We start from the raw sequence: 21355 nt of genomic DNA, 5'->3' as shown, positions 1-21355 counted from the left end.
ACTGCCGGAGGCTGTGATAGGACAGAGTACACTCCAGGGTTTTAAAGAAGGATTAGATAAATTCCTGAAAGATAGGGGGATTGAGGGATACAGATAGAGGTAGAGATGGGATATAGAGAGAGTTTAGATAGAGACCAAGGGGATTTAAGGGTTCAGACAAAGATCACCGTACAGGTCATAGGCCTGATGGGCCACCGCGGGTGCGGACTGCTGGGCGCGATGGACCTCTGGTCTGACTCAGCAGAGGCAACTTCTTATGTTCTTATTTTAAAGAAAAACTAAATTTGTGTGCGCTATAAAAATGATTGCTAGAGGGCCCGGAGTTCAGTTATGGGCATTTATGGGCAGGTCTTTGAGTTTAGTCTGAATTAACGAAAACACAATATAATGTTAGTTACACTTTATGTAACAAAGTCTCATTTCAATAAACATAAATTATGTTTCATTGAAATGTTTCATTGAGCGCTACCTATAAATAAGGTTTCATTGTACTTTATACTTAAAATTTAGAAAATAACAGCAATTTAGTTTTCAAAGTTTTTCCCTGCGATCTTTCATATTTATCCAGTCCGAATAAATTCTGTCAAGATCTGTTGAGCCTCCATTTTGAAGGTGACTCTTAACATGCATCAGCATTTCCAAATGCTCTAAATGTAAACGATTCCTTTGTTTAGTCTTCAAATTGTTCATTAGACTAAAACCACGCTCACAATCTGAACTAGATGCTAAGAATGTGGCACCAATGTCCATCAATTTTGCTAAATCTGCAAATTGATCATTCTGAAATGCAAGTTTCATCATATCTGGAAAGCTGTTTATCAGATTGCTTTTGATTTTTTCTGCAACAAGGAATTTAAAGTCATTGTATTGCTGAATAATAACACTTTCCTCCGGAAGAAATTGTTTATACTGAAATGAATAACCTGGACATACAGATGTATCAACTGGACATACAGGCCTCACTTGTATATGCTGGACACTACAGACATTTTAACACATTTTCCCACAGCCTAAAACAGCCTTCCTTTACAAGCTAACCAGATGTCTGTGAACACATGTATCCTTTGAAATGCTAACCCAGCTGGCCTTTGTGCTGCAAAGTTCCTGTCTCCATTCCCTGCTGGGAGGATATTTCTCCAAGGTTCTGCTGAACTGTTATCAGTGCTGTATGACTTCATATGCCAGGCACCCTGGAAAGCCATAAAACATTTATAATGAGCAAAGATCCCTGCAGGATGATGTGGGTGTATCGAGATGAGAGAACTTGGTACCATAACATTTGCTCCCTGTCTCTGAACCGAGTTATGGGAACCAAGCAGCTGGATTGTGGAAAGGTCACCTTTGCCAACTTTCAGCATACAAGGATGCCATCCTGAAGATGCACAGAATTGTAAAACCACAAATTAGCATCTGCAAGGTGATAAGGATCTCAGAGCTGGAGGAAGAAAGTTCACCAAGAATTCTCTGTTTCTGCAAGGGCCCCCCTACTGGGGGGGGGGGGGGGAAGTGAGAGAGGCGTGGACTGAGAGGAGGAATAGTTAGGTATACATTTTTTGTACCAATAGGGTTTCACATGAACAGAATTCGGGGATGGGCTTTTTGAAACAAAGGAAGAATTTCTCTGTATAAAAAACACATGCAACACAGGTAGAGCCAGAGAGAAATTTGCTTGGATATGCCAGCAGGGACATGCAAGCCCCCTGCTAGGCATATGGGTGTAAGTTCTTCTCTCCATTGCATATTCTGAACTGACAATATATATTTTTCTGCTATGCCTTTGCTGCTGTAATTTTGTAAGTTTTTATACTAACAATAAACAAATATTATCTGTTTTGGAAGATACAATGCCTTCTCGTAGTTATTCCAATGAGGTAAACAAAGCAGCCTTTACTTCAATACTTTAAACAAAGAGATCCGATATGTCTATTTCCGAAGTCAAAGTCGCATTGTGATATTGCTGTACAGTCAAAAGCAGACCATTCCTCAATTTCATTTTCAGGAAATCTTTCACCCAGATGCAAACATAGGATGTTGATGAAGGTTAATATGGAATTAGTATCCACTGAAACTTTTTCTCCAGACCTCATCCTGTTGTCAAGAAGACTGTTGACTTTATCACTCCACTTAACCTTGTCGCCTAAGTATTGCATTCAAAGTTTGTTCAATTTACCCTGTGCAAGATAAGCTTACCTCTCCACCCAAGGTATCCACCCACCAACAGCCATCCACCTAGCAGACCATTTCAAAAACAAGATCACCAATATCAGATCTACATTCATCAACACACCCACCCATCTAGAAAAGATAACAACAAACCCATCAACTAGCGAAGCCATCGTAGCAGACAGAAGCTGGTCCGATTTCCCAATTCTAGTCTGGTCGGATATGAACCGACTCTACAATAAATACAGCCATGCTTCCAGTGACCTAAATAATTGCCCCACCTACATATTATCAAACGCCTCCACCACATTCAAAACCAACTTCATGCTATGGATTCAAACCACATTGACAGAAGGCCAATTCCCACAGGACCTAGGAGAGATCTTAATCACTCCAATCATAAAGGATCACAAAGGCCCAATAGATAGCCCCTCCAACTACAGACCTATCGCTTCAATACCATTGTACGTTAAAATAATAGAAGGCCTAGTGGCACAATACCTCACCGAATATCTGGAAAAACATAATCTACTCCACCCCTCACAATCAGGATTCCGAACTAACCATAGTACAGAAACACTACTTGTCACATTACTAGATACAGCCCGACAACACATCAGTAAAGGAAAAAAAATGATATTAATACAATTAGACCTCTCCGCAGCATTTGACCTAGTTGACCACACCTTATTACTACAAATTCTCGACGCCATAGGAATCTCAGGCAAGGTCTACAAATGGTTTCAGGGGTTCCTCAAATCTAGAACCTACAGGGTAAAATACAATGATATCAAATCAGAACCATGGACAAATCCCTGCGGAGTTCCACAAGGATCACCTCTCTCATCTACACTCTTCAACCTCTTTATCTCCTCCCTAGGAGCCACTTTAGATAATAATAATAATAATAATAATAACTTTATTCTTGTATCCCGCAATACCATGGAAGTTCAATGCGGTTAACAATAGAAGAGACTGTACATTTACAGCGATGATACATATTACAGTGTTATTACATTTACAAAGATGTTACATAAATAGCAGTAATAAAAAGGCATATACTAAAGAAGAGACTGTACGTATACAGCGATGTTCCATGTTAAAGCGGTGGTACATTTACAGTGATGTTAAATATGAGGCTATGAAAAGGCAGGGCAATTAGATAAAGCAGAGCTTGAGAAAGAGAGGCCATAGTGGCTTGGGAGGGGGGCGTAGTCAGAGGGAATGGAGGCATGTCGAGGTCAGGAGGGTGCAGGGAAGGGGGGAAGGCAGCGTTAGCGGAATTTGTCGAAGAGGTAGGTTTTTAGTGACTTCCTGAACAGGTGGTAGGGTGGAGAGTTGGAGATGAGGGCGGTAAGGCAATTGTTCCATTTGCCCGCTTGGAATGCTAGGGTTCTATCAGTGAATCTCTTGTAGAGGCAGCCTTTTAGGGAGGGAAAGGTGAATAGGTGGGCGTTTCGTGTGCGAGAGGGGCCTGCTATTTCAAGGTGCTCAGACAAGTAGATTGGGGAAGATCCTGTTAGAGTTTTGAAACAGAGGCAGGCGAACTTAAAGATGATCCTTGCCTCTACTGGGAGCCAATGGAGTTTGGTGTAGTAGGGGCTAACATGGTCGTATTTTTTGAGATCATAGATGAGGCGGACGGCCGCATTTTGGACTGTTCTAAGACGTTTGATGGTATTTTTATAGGATCCCAGGTAAATAATGTTGCAGTAGTCTAATATGCTTAATACCAGAGATTGGACGAGTAGACGGAAGGCTTGGTGGTCGAAGTAACGTTTGATGGTGCACAGTTTCCAGAGGGTACAGAAACATTTTTTCACTGGTATGGTCATCGAAGGTTAGGGTGCGGTCCAGGATGACTCCAAGGATTTTTATGGTGGGTAAGATAGGGTAATCTAGCCCATTCAATCTGAGGGAAGTGTTTGTTAATTTGTGGTTGGGACTCGCTAGGAAGATTTTGGTTTTTTCAGAGTTCAATTTTAATTTGAGTTTTGAGGTCCACAGTTCTAACTTGGTGAGGATAGATGCGATGAGTTTTTCCGTTTCTAGAGTGAGTGAGGTAATGGGAACAATGATGGTGATGTCATCTGCATATATGAACGATTTTAGGTTAGAGTTTGCTAGGCTTCGTGCCAGAGGGGTCAAGTAAATATTGAATAGGGAGGGGGATAGGGGAGAGCCTTGTGGGACTCCACAAGGGTTACGCCAGTGGTGGGAGAAGGCTCCATTACTGTGGACCTGGTAGGTACGGTTGGTTAGGAAGCCTGTGAACCAATCTATTACCTGACCGGAGATGCCGATGGAGTCAAGGCAGTTGAGCATAATGTCATGGTCGACCAGGTCGAAGGCACTACTCAAATCGAATTGAAGTATCAGGGCGCTTTTACCCAGTGAGAACAGGTGGAGGAGGTAATTTGTCAGGGCAGCTAGGACGGTTTCGGTGCTATGATTTGGGCGGAAACCGGACTGGGAGTCATGAAGAATATTGTACTTGTCGAGGTAATTCGTAAGGTTGTTGTTGACAAGACCTTCCATGAGTTTTTGGAAGAGTGGTATGTTGGCGATGGGTCTGTAGTTGGTGATGGAAGAGATTGGCTCCTTGGGTTGTTTAGGGATAGGGGAAATGAGGATGTGGCCAAGTTCGGACGGGAAGTGTCCAGTGGACAGGCATAGAGATACCCAATTGAAGAGTTCTGCTTTGAATGATGGGGGGGCGCATTTCATGATGGTGGGAGGACAAGTGTCTAATAGGCAGTTGGAATTGGCGTATTTAGAATAAAGTTCGAGGAATAGATTCCAGTCAGGATTTACAAAGGAGGTCCAGGACATGTCGGCTATTGAACCTTCTGTGTCTGCTGCGCGTAGGTTGAGTGGGGGATCGGGGCTGTGAGCTGAAAGAGACAGTTTTAGAGTGTGGATTTTGTTCGCGAAGTGGTCGGCTAGAGTGATTGCGGAGGGAGGGAGGTCGGAGGTGGGGCGTTTGTGAGAGTCTATGTCGAATAGAGAGTTAACTAGTCTAAAAAGTGCTTTGCTGTTTAGAGAAGGGGAGTTTATTAGTTGGGAGTAGTGTTTACTGCGCTTATCGATGATCTGTTTTTTGTATTCTTTGACTTTCAGTCGCCAGGTAAGTCTGTCTAAATCAGTCCCTGATTTACGCCAGATTCTTTCATGTTTCCGGACTTCTCGTTTTATGGTCAGGAGGTCCGCGTCAAACCAGCTGTTTGAGGGGCGAAGAGTTTTCGAGCGAAGTTTAAGAGGGACAGTGGTGTTAAGAACCTGGTCGCTAAATTTTTCCCAATTTAGGTGGAAGTTGGGGTCTACGTCGGAGATGAGAGTGTAGTGTGACCAGAAGTCTGCTGGATTAAGATGTTCTCTTGTCCAGATGAATTGCTTTGTATGGATGGGGTTAGGCTTTTTGTCAGGTTGTTTTTTGTGCCAGGCTAGTTCAAAATTGCACTGGAGGTGGTCAGACCAGGGGGTATTTGACCAGGTTTGGTCTGAGAGACTTATATTGGGAGTGGTGTTGGTATTGGAGAGAAAGGTGATGAGGTCGAGGTGGTGGCCTTTGTTATGGGTTGTGGTTTGGGGGGGATTGGAGAAGCCTAGTGTCGTGAGGAAGGAGAAAAGGTCTGCGACATTTGGGTTCTCTTTCTGTTCTAGATGTAGGTTGATGTCTCCTGCTAAGAGATTGTAGGTACCTGCTGACGAGTTCGCAAGAAGGTGCTCGTAGAAATCATCTTTTGCTTGATTCCATTTATTAGGGGGTATATAGAATAGCGTGACGATTAGGTTATCTATACAGTCTGTTTTGGAAATTTTGCAGGTGAGGATTTCTAGGTCCTTGGTTGATTTAGAGAGTCTAGGACATGGAAGTGAAGGTGATTATGGAGAATGATAGCGAGGCCACCTCCTCTTTTTGAATTTCTTGAGAGAGTGATAATTTTGTAGTGTGGAGGGAGAATGTCCCCTATGATGGGGTCCTGGTCGGAAATGAGCCATGTTTCGGTTAGGAGGACAATGTCTAAGCGAGTTTCTTCCAGCCAGTCTTTGATGAGCTGGGCCTTATTTCTAGCTGAGCGGATGTTCAAGTAGGCACAAGGAAGAATGGATTGTTGTGGGGGGCAGGAGGGTATCGTACGTTGCAGATATTTTAGAGATCGTTTTCTTTTAGGAGTTGGTCTAGGAGGGTGGTGGGTGGTATTGATCACAGGAATTGGGAAAGGACCTGCTTCTGTGCAATCGTGTATAAGTCGATGAGGGCGGAGGAATTTGTCAGGACCGGGGATTCTAGTCCAAGTGGTGTAGGTTGAAATAGGTTCGAATGCTAGGACATTTGTAGTCCAGCCTCTTGTGCTAAGCAAATAGAGGAGGAGAAAGGCGGGAAGATTATGAGTGATGCTGGTCATGTTGGAAATGTTGGCCTGGTCAGGAGGGGGGAGAAAGATTCTGAGAGGCTAGTGTGAAGGGGAGACCAAAACTGGGTTCGCAAGGGGGAGATTGAGGGGTGTTGGGGGAAGAGGAGGGCTAGGGGAGAAGCTTAGAGAGGGGTAGCTAGGTAGAAGCAGAAGGCCTGGGAAGTGGAAGAAAGAAGAGCGTAGTTCTGTGAATCAAAGTTCAAAATGAGGTTGGAAGCATTTAAGATGAGGTGGACTATGAACAGATCTGTACTAAGTGAGGGCGATGTGTAGGTATAAGAGACTATGAACAGGTCATAAGATGGAATTAAAGGTAAAAATATGTAACAGGTTTGAAATAGGAGTCGTGGGTAGATACAGAGAATAAATCTGTGAACTTGAGAGGAGATGATCAGATCAGGGAGGCCGCAAGTGGTAGTCAAGGAATATAGTACGTGGCCCTCGGGAGTTAGTGACATTGAGTTAGGTGTCGGTCTTTGGCGGCTGAGCCCTTGAGAGGGCTGGAAAGGCAGGCCAGATGCCGAAGTGGCTGTTGGGGACGGGGCAAACCGCCGAACGCGTTGCTCCTCCGGTGTAGTGAAGGGGGACGACTCGATCTCCCTTCCCCTTCACTGTGCTGGAACAGGGAAAAAGGCCCGGTCTGCAAAGCCCTTAAGAGGGCTGGAAAAGCAGGCCAGGTGCCTAAGTGGCTGCTGGGGGCGGGGCAAACCGCCGAACGCGTTGCTCCTCCGGTGCAGTGAAGGGGGACGACTCGATCTCCCTTCCCCTTCACTGTGCTGGAACAGGGAAAAAGGCCCGGTCTGCAAAGCCCTTAAGAGGGCTGGAAAAGCAGGCCAGGTGCCTAAGTGGCTGCTGGGGGCGGGGCAAACCGCCGAACGCGTTGCTCCTCCGGTGCAGTGAAGGGGGACGAATCGATCTCCCTTCCCCTTCACTGTGCTGGAACAGGGAAAAAGGCCCGGTCTGCAAAGCCCTTAAGAGGGCTGGAAAAGCAGGCCAGGTGCCTAAGTGGCTGCTGGGGGCGGGGCAAACCGCCGAACGCGTTGCTCCTCCGGTGCAGTGAAGGGGGACGACTCGATCTCTCTTCCCCTTCACTGTGCTGGAACAGGGAAAAAGGCCCGGTCTGCAAAGCCCTTAAGAGGGCTGGAAAAGCAGGCCAGGTGCCTAAGTGGCTGCTGGGGGCGGGGCAAACCGCCGAACGCGTTGCTCCTCCGGTGCAGTGAAGGGGGACGACTCGATCTCCCTTCCCCTTCACTGTGCTGGAACAGGGAAAAAGGCCCGGTCTGCAAAGCCCTAGATGTCACATCTTTCAGCTATGCTGATGACATCACCATAATCCTCCCATTCGACCCATCAGAGACCACCACCACAACAAAGCTAGAAACAACCTTAGACACAGTAGAAAAATGGATGATGGATCACAAACTAAAACTAAATTCTGAAAAAACAAAATTCCTTTTGCTCGAAAAAGCCCAAACTCCTACCATCACTGAACTGAAAATCAAAAATACCAAATACCCAATACAACCCGAACTAAAACTCCTAGGAATTACGATAGATAGATGTTGCACAATGCAGCCCCAGATCAACAAAACAACCCAGAAAGCTTTTCTAACCATGAGAAATCTCCGTAAAATCAGAAAATTCTTTGACCAAGCACAATTTAGACTAATCGTCCAATCCCTAGTCTTAGGTCTGCTGGATTATTGCAACTCCCTATATCTTCCTTGTCCAGCCACTATGATAAAACAACTCCAGACCATACAAAACACCGCCCTCAGATTGATCTACTCACTCAAAAAATATGATCACATAACAACTGCCTTCTTAGACTCTCACTCTCACTCTCACAAGCACGAATACAATTCAAATTCTACTGCCTGATATTCAAAGCATTACACGGCTCTTCCCCCTCCTATCTAAATAACCGCTTAAACCAAATCTCCACCTCAAGACACAGAAGAACCTCGAACCCTTTCGCCTTCCCCCCACTCAAAGGCACACAACGCAAGAAAATGTTTGACAACCTTCTGGCAACACAAGCAGCAAAAATCAACCATTCCATCTCCAATTTTATGACAATATCAGACAACTTCAAAACATTCAGAAAAGAAATCAAAACCCTGCTTTTCAAAAAATTCATCCAAATATCTTAACCCCTCCTCTTTTACCTCCAGAAGATTCACCTACCCTCAGATAACCTTCCCCCAAATTACCCACCTTAACACCTTCCAATTAAACAAATACCATAAATAGATTGTAACCTACCCTCTCTAACTGCATTCCATATGTATTTTTCATACAGTTCTTCACTGTCAGTTTAATTTCCATCCTATAAGTTCACATAGAATTTTTCTTTTTTCAACCATCTTTATTTTCTCTTCTTTATTAATTTCCAGGTACTTTAGTTAGATTGTGAGCCTTCGGGACAGTAAGGGAATTTTTTAAGTACCTTCTTACTTCTCATTTATAATCTTAATGTATATTTTCTTCAAACCGCTTAGAACCTAACGGATGTAGCGGTATATAAGAAATAAATTACATTATATTACATTACATTACAATGGTGTCAAACCACATTTTTGAAATGCCATGGTTAAGGAAGCCAGCTCTGATAAGACATCATTCAAAACTTCAAGTGTAATATGAAATTGTTCACTGTTCAGCTTCTTATAGCAGTACTTTGCAACAGGATCATTATCTTTGTCTTCTTCAAAATATTTTAAAAGGAGATCATAATTTCGAATAATTGCTTTAAGTGCAAAGTGTCTAGATAACCAGCGCACTTCATTCAGAGGTCTGAAAGCAATTGATTCACATTCAGATGCATCTGCTATTTCTTGAAATTTGCATTGTTTAGAAGATCGACAGAACACCATGTACACAGTTCTCATTACAGTTTCTACTTCTTTCATCAATTTTACTTCTTTCCATGAATCAGAAAGTCCTAAATCTTCCCTTAGTGCAACCCAATGTTGCTGCACTAAATGTGGAATGTCTTTTCTCAGCTGTGCTGCAACACCATCTATTTTGCACACATCTATTTTGCACCATCAGAGGTGAATATAACCATTTTATTTAGGTCAAGTTCATGTTTCCTATAGAATTTCCTAATTGCTGTTACTATTGATGTAGCATCACATGCTTCCAGCTGTAGCATCCCACCAAATGATGTCCTATACTCATTTGAATTGACTGGCCGATACTTAAAGTAGAGTATTAAGTACTTGATGAAAGCACAGACATTTCTGTCAACAACAGTTAACATATGATACGTTGCTAATTTAATGTCTGCCATAAGATCATCTTGCACGATGCCATTGATAATTCCAAGAAATTCAAACGCATAGTTTTTGCTTCTTCAGCTATATTAACATACTTCGCCATGTGCTCATTGATATCTTGAACAGAGAGCATTGAGATATTCATCTTAATGGCCAGCACAACACTGTCGACAAGAACCTTAATTTCATCAGGACTGGAATGCTTCTGTTCATTACTAATTTGCCTGTTTTCTTTTTTGGTTGGGCTTTCAAGCAACATGTTAACCAGTACCCCTCTTAAATTCGGATTTTTACTTCTGAGTTTCCTAATATTGTCGGAATGAGATTTTCTTGATAGATGGCGTTTCAGAAAGTCCAGTTTCCAAACATCATCCCATATTTTTCCAGTAGAGAATTTTCCAGTTGCTTTGGCATCTTGACAATAACAACACACAACTCCATCGTCTCCGTCATAGGTAAATATTTCACACAGTCGAACACGCATTGTATTTTGAGATTCAGGAGTCTCCGTTTCAACAATTTCTTCAAGCCATTCAGACCTAAAAGCTGTTGCAGCTCTCTTGCGTTTTACAGTTTTCACCATTCGCGGTTTAGACATTTTAAGAGTTATATCTGGTTGCAATTTAATAAACAAATACAGTTATATAACCGCAGTACCATGCTGCACACTACAATTCCACGAAATATACAATATGGCGGAACTTCAGGAAGTCAAAGAATCGGAAGTGTTTCATATCCTATGGGCCATAGGCTATGGCCCTATGGGGCATGTGACGTGTCAAGTTCAACTGCCAAAGATAATGGAATCACGTGAATGACTTAAAATTTATATTAGAGTGCTTCAATAAATATGATAAATGGGAAATCGGAACAGCTTTTCTTCTGCAACATTTCATTTTAGCAATGAAAATCATTTTAGGCAAAAATTTATTTTTTTGTGCGCGCTATTTTAATTTGTGTGTGCAGGTTCGGCAAGTTGTGTGCGCGCGCACAAGCGCACAGCTTAGAGGGAACAGTGACAGGGACCCGGTGCCCCCTTGTTTGTTGATATAATACATGGCGACCTGGTTGTCCGTGCGGACCAGCACCACTCGGTCATGAAGAAGGTGACAAAAAGCTTTCAGGGTGAGGAAAATCGCTCGAAGCTCCAGCAGATTGATGTGACAAAGGCGGTCAGCACTGGACCAAAGACCCTGAGTGCGAAGACCGTCCAGATGAGCCCCCCAAGCATAGGCCGACGAGTCCGTCATCAGGACCTTCTGCGGAGGAGGAGCATGAAACAGAAAACCTCTGGAAAGATTGGAAGAGAGCATCCACCAATGGAGAGACTGCTTCAACAAAGGAATCACAACAATGAGTCGAGAGACAGGGTCCCGATCCTGGTTTCATTGGGATGCTAGAGTCATTGAGGAATACGGAGGTGAAGTCTGGCAAAAGGAGTCACGTGAACCGTGGAGGCCATGTGCCCTAGGAGGACCATCAGGAGCCGAGCCGGGGCCAAAGACAGATGGGCCACCCTCTGGCATAAACGAACAAGGGCCTCTTGACAAGGCCGAGGCAAGAAGGAGCGGAGACGAACCGTGTCCAGGACCGCTCTGATGAATTCCAGAAACTGGGACGGACAGAGGTGGGACTTGGGGACGTTCATCTCGAAGCCGAGACTCTGAAGGAGCAAGATGGTCTGATTCGTCACTCGCAGAACTTCATGGCGCGAGGACGCTTTGATCAACCAGTCGTCAAGGTAGGGAAACATCTGCAGGCCGCGGAGACGCAGGGCCGCAGCTACCACAACTAGACACTTCATGAAAACCCTCGGAGAGGCCGCCAAGCCAAAGGGAAGAACACGGTATTGGAGGTTGAGATCCCCCCACCTGGAATCTCAGATACCGGCGAGAGGCTGGGTGTATCGGAATGTGCGTGTACGCCTCCTTGAGGTCCAGTGAGCACAGCCAGTCCCCCTCGTCCAAGAGGAGGGTACAAGGTAGGAAGGGTGAGCATTCTGAACCATTCCCTGACCAGAAACTTGTTCAGAGCACGGAGGTCCAGGATCGGACGTAGATCCCCCATCTTCTTGGGTACCAGAAAGTACTGGGAATAAAATCCGGTGTTCCACTGGTCCGCAGGAACCTCCTCGACCGCCTGAAGGCGAAGAAGGGACTGAGCTTCCTGTAGAAGGAGAGGCAGCTGAGACCGGGCAGAAGGAAACTCTCTTGAAGGAAGGTCCGGGGGCACGTGACTGAAGTGAAGGGAGCACCCCTCCCGAATGATGGAAAGCACCCAACTGTCGGTGGTAAGACTTTCCCACTGGGTATAGAAATGATGGAGACAACCCCCGATGGGGAGGGGGGAAGGCTCCAGGAGGAAGGGAGCCTGAAGGCTCAGACTGGAATTGTCAAAAAGACAGCCCGCTTCGCCGGAGCCGGTGGCTGGGCCATAGCTTGTCGCTGCTGCTGCAGTTGCGGCTGCTTCGATGGAGGCTGAGAGAGCGCAGGAGTAGATTTCTGCGGATACCTCCGGAGAGGAATTTTGTATTGCCGAGCCGGAGGGGTCTTCGGCTTAAGTCTAACCAGAGAAGTGAAGGACCGTTCGGGTTCCGAGAGGCGCTTAGTGGCTGCTTCTATGGAATCAAACAGCTCATTACCCACGCAAGGGAGATTGGCAAGACGATCCTGGAGATTTGGATCCATGTCCACAATCCTGAGCCAAGCGAGGCGACGCATGGCGATCGCAAACGCTGTGACCCTCGAGGACAACTCGAAGGCGTCATAGGCCGCCTGAAACATATAGAGGCAGAGCTGGGAAAGGGTCTCCTTAAGGAGACGAAACTCCTGATGCCAAGAATCCGGCACATCCTCCCGGAATGAGCAAAGGGCATCCACACAGAACCGGAGGTAGGATGTGAAGATAAAGTTATAGTTGAGGAAACGGTTCACCATCATTGAGTTTTGATAAAGACGGCGATCAAAACTGTCCATCGTACGGCCCTCCCTGCCCGGAGGGGTTGGATTTCTTCAAGGAAGACTCAATCACAAATGATTGGTGAGAAAGCTGAGAACTCTCAAACCCCTTAACCGGGATTGTCCAGTAACAGGACTCCAACTTGGAGGGAATGGCCGTGACCGCATAGGGGGTCTCCAGGTTCCGGAGAAATGTTTGCCGGAGAACCTGCAAGTTTGCCGGAGAATGGCAAGTGCAGCGCCTCACAGGGCTGATGATCAACACCCATTTCTGCCAGGAATTCCTGAGTATAACGGGACTCAGACTGGAGGTTCAGGTTCAAGGCCCTACCCATGTCAGAGATGAAACGAGTAAAGGAGGAGTTTCGAGAAGACTCATCCTCCTGAGGACACCCCGAGCGAGATCTGGGGGCAGCTGAGAAAGAGGGAGAAATTTCCCTCGAATAGTGAGCCGGGGCCTCGGAGTCCTGCGAACGGGAGATCGAAGAGGCTTGACTAAAGTGTCTGGGGGGCGTCGAGGAACGACCCCGTGTAAGGTGGACCAGGGAAGACTCCAGAGTCCGAGGAATCAGCTGGCAGAGCCTCGGAGAAGAGAGGGCAACGGAAAATTCCTCCACCAGTTTCGAAGTAGACCCCCCTAGTGGCTGGCATCTGCCTTGATGGGGAACGCAAACTAGTGTCCAACTCGAGGACAAGGGTGTGCCTGGAAGGCTTTTGGGTCGGAGACCTGCCCCGAAGGGGCAGAGATGACCGGAGCTTTTTAGGAGGGGCAACCCTCGACAAAGTAAAAAAAAAAAAAAAAGGTTATGGCAACACTCACAACCAAATTATGCCTAGTCCTACTACTGCTATCCCTTCTCATAGATAAATGGAAAACAGATGGATACCACACTCATTCTATACCCATCCTCACAACAACACACAGATTGCTTCAACCTATTAGGAAACTGCAAACCCCCAGAACCCTGATACCTTGTCCAACATCCAATCACGAAAACATTCCCGCAACCTGGGGAAAAAGACCACCATCAAAAACTAAGGCCAGCTCTCAAAAACCTCAATCACCATCCAGAACACTTATCAATACTCACACTATGCAATCTCCCACTAAACTCACATCAATTGCATGCGCATATTTGAATATACGATCCATAAGCCCAAAGACAGAACTAATCAAAGACTGGCTGATCAAAGATAATTTAGGCTGCCTCTTCCTAGCTGAAACCTGGCTCACTTCCGACTCAGATCCTCGCATTACTGAATTCTGCCCAAACGGATACAAACTAGAGCTAGTTTGCAGAGAAAACAGAAGAGGTGGAGGTCTAGCAATCATTGTAAAAAACAACCTCAACATTAAAGTCCTAATCAAGCACTCCACCCCTCACCTAGACCTTCTTGCCTGCCAACTCTCTGACAATTCTCTCACAGGAACTATGAACTGCTTCTATGCTATGTCACACCAGGAAAATGGAACACCTCTAAACAAGAACTAGAAGAATTTATCTTCCAGAATTCCTTATCTTCCCCACACAACCTGATCCTAGGAGACATCAATCTCCACCTAGAAGACCACACCTCCAAACAAGTAGCAGACATTCTTTCATTCCTCAACACCCTATCTTACCAGATACTCAATCCTGAACCCACACATGAAAAGGGCCATCAACTTGACATTGCCGCTTACACATCTCCCAACCTCAACACACAAAACATCCACATCACCAACGGCTCTTGGAATCCAACCTTATGGTCCGACCACTACAAGTACACCTTCACCATCAACTGGGTGCATAATAACATCAAACCTATTCCAAGCACAACCAGCTTCAAGTCCAGACAGAAAATCGAACCCACCACCTTCTGGGACACAGTAGACCCAGCATTAGACTTAAACAACCACAAGGAATTCATAAACACATGGCGTTCCATTAGTGAGACCGCTTTAAACAAACTAGCACCACTAAAAACAAAAAAACAAAATATGCAGACTATCAGACAAATGGTTTGACGCCGAACTCCTACACCTAAAGAGGCATTGCAGACAACTAGAAAGGACATGGAAAAAACAGAAACAAGACCACAATAAAACAGAATGGAGATCCCAAATCAAACAATACAAAATCAAACTGAAGGAAAAACGAAAAGACTACTATTCCAAACTCATTGGCACTGAAAAACCAGACACAAAAAAACTTTTCAGCATTGTAAAAAACCTCACGGATACCAAACCCTTCCTCGCCACCCAAGGAACCCAGACTCCAACAGCTTCACAACTATCGGACCACTTCTAAAATAAAATCATCACAATCAGAGCCACATTCAACAATTCTCAAAATATCATAGAAAAGATACTAATAAAACCCACAAATGACGAAGCCATCTCAGCAGATAGGACCTGGACCAACTTCCCAACGACACAATGGTCAGACCTGGACCGACTGTACAAAAAATACAGCAAATCCTCCTGTGATTTGAACAACTGTCCCCCTTACCTATTAGCTACAGCATCCACCAAATTCATAGCTTGTCTCACGCTATGGTTGCAAACCACTCTCAGGGAAGGTCAGTTCCCTCCGGAACTTGGCGAAATCATAATCACTCCCATACTAAAAGACCCCAAAGGCCCAATAGACAACCCAACAAATTATAGACCAATCGCTTCTATCCCACTATACATCAAACTCATAGAGGTCTAGTAGCACAATATCTATCCAACTACCTAGAAGACCACCACATTCTGCATCCAACTCAATCTGGTTTCAGAGCTAATCACAGCACAGAAACATTACTGGTATCTTTACTAGATATAGCCCGACATCACCTCAGCAAAGGAAACAAGTTACTAATCATCCAACTCGACCTTTCAGCAGCATTCGACTTAGTAGATCATCCAATACTTCTCCAGATACTAGATGCCATAGGAATAACTGGTAAAGTTCACAACTGGTTCCAAGGATTCCTTCAAACAAGATCATATAGAGTTAAGTCAAAAGATCTTTTATCCGACCCCTGCGGAGTACCACAAGGATCCCCACTATCGCCCATACTATTTAACCTCTTCATAGCTTCCTTAGGCACTGCCCTAGACGCCCTAAATATAACTTCTTTCAGCTACGCAGATGACATAACCATCATTCTCCCATTTGACATCCAAGACCCCATCTCCAATGGACGCCTGAAAACAACACTGGAAACTGTAGAAAAATGGATGACGAACCATAAGCTGAAACTGAATGCGGAGAAAACCAAATTCCTACTACTAGAGAAGGAACAAAAACCATCACTAACAGAACTGGAAGTAAACGCAATCAAATATCCTATACAGAGCACTCTTAAAATTCTAGGAATACAATTAGACAGACGCTGCACTATGCAGACACAGATACACAAAGTCATACAGAAGGCATTCTTCACCATGCGAAACCTAAGAAAAATAAGAAAGTTCTTTACCAAAGAACACTACTACAAGATCATTGTACAATCCCTCACACTCAGTACCTTGGATTACTGCAATAGCCTCTACCTACCATGCCCAAACAACATGATAAAACAACTACAGACCGTTCAGAACACAGCCATCAGACTCATCTACTGTCTCAGCAAATTTGACCACATCACCCCCGCCTATGTAGACTCTCACTGGCTTCCGATAAAAGCAAGAACTCAATTCAAGTTCTATTGTCTTCTATTTAAAGTAACCCATGGAACTGCCCCCTGTTACCTAAACAACCGCCTATACCGCTACCACTCATCCAGATCAAGGAGAACTCAAAAGCTATTCACCTTCCCCCCTCATAATGGTACCCGACGTAAGAAACTATACGACAGCCTTCTAGCGACACAGGCAGCGAAAATTGACCCCACCATCACCAAACTAATGATCAACACAACAGACATCAAAGTGTTTCGAAAAGAAATCAAAACATTTCTATTCAAAAAACACGTCCTTACTAACTAGTCTCCTCCCCTTTCGCACAAGCTCTCCCTCTCTTGAATATCACATTAGTCAACTCCTAAAACCTTTCCTCCCAAAAATACTCAGATTCCTAAATAAGCATTTACCTCACTATCCAACAAACGTCTTACGTCATTGTTAGGTAACTTCTCGTCTGTAACCTGTATATACTGATATTCTCCACTATATCCTGTTATCACTTGATTCTCTGATATGTAATTCTTATAATTGAATCCTCTACCACGCCATGTAAAGTACATGAATCACTGTTATGTAATTTCTCTAGATAATCTGTTATGTAATTTCTCTAGATAATCTTTGTTACGCAATTCTCTCGGTAATGTCCAGATCTCTTATAATTTGTAATCCGCCTAGAACCGCAAGGCACAGGCGGAATAGAAATCACTAATGTAATGTAATGTAATAGTAGCGGGTGAAAAGTGGGCCCCTGTCCTGAACCCTCAAAGTCACAGGTGACTCGGGGGATGAATAATCGCTCGAGGGAACCCGATGAGTCTTGCGGGCACGGTCCCGAGACATGAGAGAAGGACGCTCAGACTGGTCAGACCGAGGCTGGGTCAAGACCATAGTTTAGAGGAGTCGATGTTGGGACCAGTTGGCTCACCACCGAGGAAAGCTGCGTGGTAAGTATAGCCTTAAGCATGTCCTCGAACATAGGCACCGAGACCAAAGGCTGTTGGATCGTAGGTGCAGCAGTGCGCTCCTTCGGGGGCAACCTCGAGGAAGAGTATTCCCTACGTGAGGAGGCACGCTTAGAATGATGTCTCGAAGACGCCGACGAGGCGGTACTGACATGAGACTCTGAGGCAGGCTTCTTTGCCGGCACACCAGAGGCAAGAGGAGACTTACCCGAGACTGGAGTAGCAAAAGGTGCTGAGGCCGGAGCCTTTGAGGCCTAGGGAGACTTCAAGGCTGAGGCACCCAACGAGGGCGCCGAGGCTGAGCTTGAGGTCTGTCCCGCAGGATCCATGGGGCCAAATAGTTGTAGAATCTTGGCCACCTTCTGACGAAGAGCCCGCGGTTGCAAAGTCGCACAACGTGGACATGACTCAGCGCAGTGTTCCGCACCCAGGCACTCCACACACCAACGATGAAGGTCGGTGATGAAGATAACCCGGTTGCACTTAGTACAGTTTTTAAACCTGGAACGAGGCCAGGACATAAGAAAAAGGACAGCCGTGGCCCTGCAAGGCCAGGCGGCCAGAAAAAAACCGGTGAACCTGGTCATAAATATATGAACGGAAAGAAAGAAAAAGAAAGACGAGGGCACAGAGACTTAACTGAAATTAACCAAATAAGCCGCGTTGCAAGAGGGACAACGAGATCGCGCAAAGCAAGGGAGCAGTGCTTCTGGCTCCGCGGAAAATATAGAACGAGGCTACGCTGAGGAGACGCATGCTCTAGGTCGGGCGGGAGGGGCACATGCGCATGCATGGGCCAATCGCAAGCTTGAAGGTCTTCAAGCAAGTCTGCTTGCGAAAACGTCTGCTAGGGGGCTCCATTGGTGACGTCACCCACATGTTGAGAATATGCTGCCTGCTTGTCCTGGGATAAAGCTCCTATCTCACTTGCAGGAAGACAACTGAGGAATTGGAGAACAGACCAGAAGAGAAGAGGAGTAAAAGTATGCAAATAAAGCTTCCTACTAGATTTCTTGTGTGAAGGGATGGACTACCTGAAAGCTCAGGAATAGAATGGGGTTGTACAAGAAGATTGTTGCTTTTAGAGGAGAATAGTTTTAGAAAACACAATTCCCCAACTACTATGCTAAAGGGACCTAAATATCGCAGCTACTGAACTGGACCATTTTTTTATGCAACTCTTGAAACTCTGGTCTGATCTGGCCCAATTTTCAAACTGTTTTTTCCATGGTTTATCTACCATGCCAAAATTTAGACTTGTGCTGTTATCTCTCCAAATATTATTTCACCCCCAGACATCTTCAACCCTTTAATTTCATTCAAGCTTTCCACTGTAAAAGTTAAAGAGCCCCCCCCTAAAAAAAACAACAAACAACTGAAACAAAACCCAATTCAGTATAAATGTCCACAATTTACTTGGGAGATTGTGGCACATTAAAAATGTTTCCTTCTAATGGGTATGAACGTTCAATGTTTATTACTTACCACAATTGGACAGATTGTTGCTAACTGGTCGTAAAGGCATCTGGCTTCAGAAATACTACATGCTTGGAATGTTACCTTTTGAAAAAAACATTAACAGCCATAAGTAGAATGTCTATTTTAAACTATACTATATGGTAGAGGAAAAATTAAAACTAATGTTGTTACATGCCCTCCATTTTATTTGTGTCAACATAAGAACATAAGAACTGCCATCTCCGGATCAGACCCATGGTCCATCGAGTCCGGAGATCCGCACACGCGGAGGCCCAGTCAGGTATACACCTGATGTAGTTTTAGTCACCCATATCCCTCTATGCCTCTCGTAAGGAGATGTGCGTCTAATTTGCCTTTGAATCCTAGCACAGTGGATTCCTTAATAACTTCCTTTGGGAGAGCATTCCAGGCGTCTACCACTCGCTGTGTAAAGCAGAACTTCCTGGCATTTGTCCTGGACTTGAACCCCCTTAGCTTCAAACCATGTCCTCTTGTCCGTGTTGCGTTGGACAATGTAAATAATTTATTTTCCTGCTCTATTTTATCGATGCCTTTCAGCATTTTGAACGTCTCGATCATGTCCCCTCGCAGCCTCCTCTTCTCAAGGGAGAACAGTCCCAGTTTCTTGAGTCGTTCCTCATATTCCAAGTTCTCCATACCTCTTATTAGCTTCATTCTCTTCAAAATATTTTCAGGAATATTTACCATATATACTTGAATATAAACAGATTTGTGGACCAAAAAAAATGGCCCAAAAATGGTTGTGTGTTTATGTTTGGGTCAGCACAACCCCCCCCCCTTTCAAGACCTGTTGCAGGCTTCCACTGGGCTTAAAACCTGATGGAGTCCAACAGTGGGCTCTAACAGTTGAGATCCTTTCTGCCTCCTGTCCTGGCCAACAAACTCCTCTTACCTCTCCCTCCTGCCTCCCATTTAGTAAAAAGCGTACGCTTTAAAATCCCTAGTGGTTGAGGTGGAGTTGTCTGGTATAAACAGCACAAATAGCAGGGTATGGAACAGACCGTTCCAAGTTTTAGACAGAGTGTGTATATTTACATATAAGCAAACATGACTAAACTTAAAAGGATAATTTAAAAGACCAAGAAATTATATAGAAAGAGGGAAGAATAAAATAATAAATATATATAATTGTGTAACTTGCGGGTTAAGCAGGACTTAGGGAAAAATTAAGTGCATAAAACATTTGTAGAGGTAAAGATTTAAAAGAACAAACCAAGTTCCCATTTTTTTCTGTGTTCTTTGTTTAACCTGCTATGCCCAGGAGACTGGTAAGAGCCTCTGGCTTCTGGTCTGGTTGTAAGGAAGATATATGACTTCACATTCCTGAGCGGAAGAAGTCTATATGTTAAAATCTCTTCTATGTGCTTTAATAATTATGTAATATGTGAAATATGTATGTATGTATGTGTTGGATCCAAGAATGAAAGATGACCAATTGTATGACTGTATGTGTAATATTCACCTAAAAACTTAGATATTTTATGAGGTTTAGACTTTGGAAAATCCAGATGCAACATGTGGAGTTTGACATAATCTGACCTTTAGCCAGTCCAGGAAAGGTTGCTATGGAGATGACCTGGTTAGGTAAAATGACTTAAAACTAAATTTAAAATATAAGGTTTCCTAAATTTAAGAATATTTTCTGTTCACAAACTGATCTTTTCTCTTATTAGTATAGAATAAACTTGTGATCTTAAAGCAAAGGTATTGAGGAAGAAATTAGTTAATTTTGTGTTTGTGACAAACTCAATTTCTCCATGAGGCAGAGAAGAACTGTGATTTTATCTAGTTTGCATTTAAGGATTTTTCCTTCTTTCTTTAATAGTATTTCTGCTTAGAATATGTTTTATACTTTAGTAAACAATGGGCAGAATGATAAAGGCAAAATAGTTTGCATATCTTAGTCTAAGGGTAAAATTATTGTCTATCTACAATAATGCATATTTCTTGGTCTTTGGTAAATTGTCAGCTTTATTATACTAAGCCAGGGGTAGGCAATTCCAGTCACAATGGTACCTTGTTTTGCGGGCATATTTCATTCCAGAAGTATGCTTGCAACCCAAAGTGCTCGTATATCAAAGCGAGTTTCCCCATAGAAAATAAGGGAAAATTGGATGATTCGTTCCACAACCCAAAAAGACTCCCCCCCAGGCCACATGGTGCTGCTCGCTCCCATCAAGGCAACAGGCTTTGCACTAGAGAATGACACGGGGAAAAAATCTGTCCCTGTCACCACCCCGTCCCCAGCCCACCATCCTCTGCACGGCCCCGTAACCGCCGTTCTCTTCACCGCCACCGCCATCCCTTTCACCGCCCCATCACTGCCACTGCCATCCCATTCACCGCCCCGTCACCGTCCCCGCAGCATCCATATAAGCCTTAGTACTGTAATATTTAGCTTATTCCTTTCTTATAAATC

The 21355-nt window shown here is 44.4% G+C and overlaps 1 protein-coding gene across 4 annotated transcripts in view; it reads right to left on the bottom strand.

Moving 5' to 3' along the window:
• GCLC (glutamate-cysteine ligase catalytic subunit) overlaps positions 1 to 21355 on the bottom strand; it is a 251587-nt gene that overhangs the window by 99332 nt on the left and 130900 nt on the right. For 3 of the 4 annotated variants that reach the window (XM_033936648.1, XM_033936647.1, XM_033936645.1), the window contains one exon: positions 18922 to 18996. The exons of the other annotated variant lie outside the window; for it this stretch is intronic. In XM_033936648.1, the coding sequence (XP_033792539.1) occupies positions 18922 to 18996 (75 nt within the window). The remainder of the gene's footprint in view (positions 1 to 18921; positions 18997 to 21355) is intronic. 4 annotated transcript variants of the gene reach the window in all.

The sequence above is a fragment of the Geotrypetes seraphini genome, chromosome 3, assembly GCF_902459505.1.
Source record: "Geotrypetes seraphini chromosome 3, aGeoSer1.1, whole genome shotgun sequence".
Lineage (NCBI taxonomy): Eukaryota > Metazoa > Chordata > Amphibia > Gymnophiona > Dermophiidae > Geotrypetes > Geotrypetes seraphini.
The sequence above is the reverse complement of the archived record's forward strand: the minus strand, read 5'-3'. Positions and strand labels throughout refer to the sequence as shown.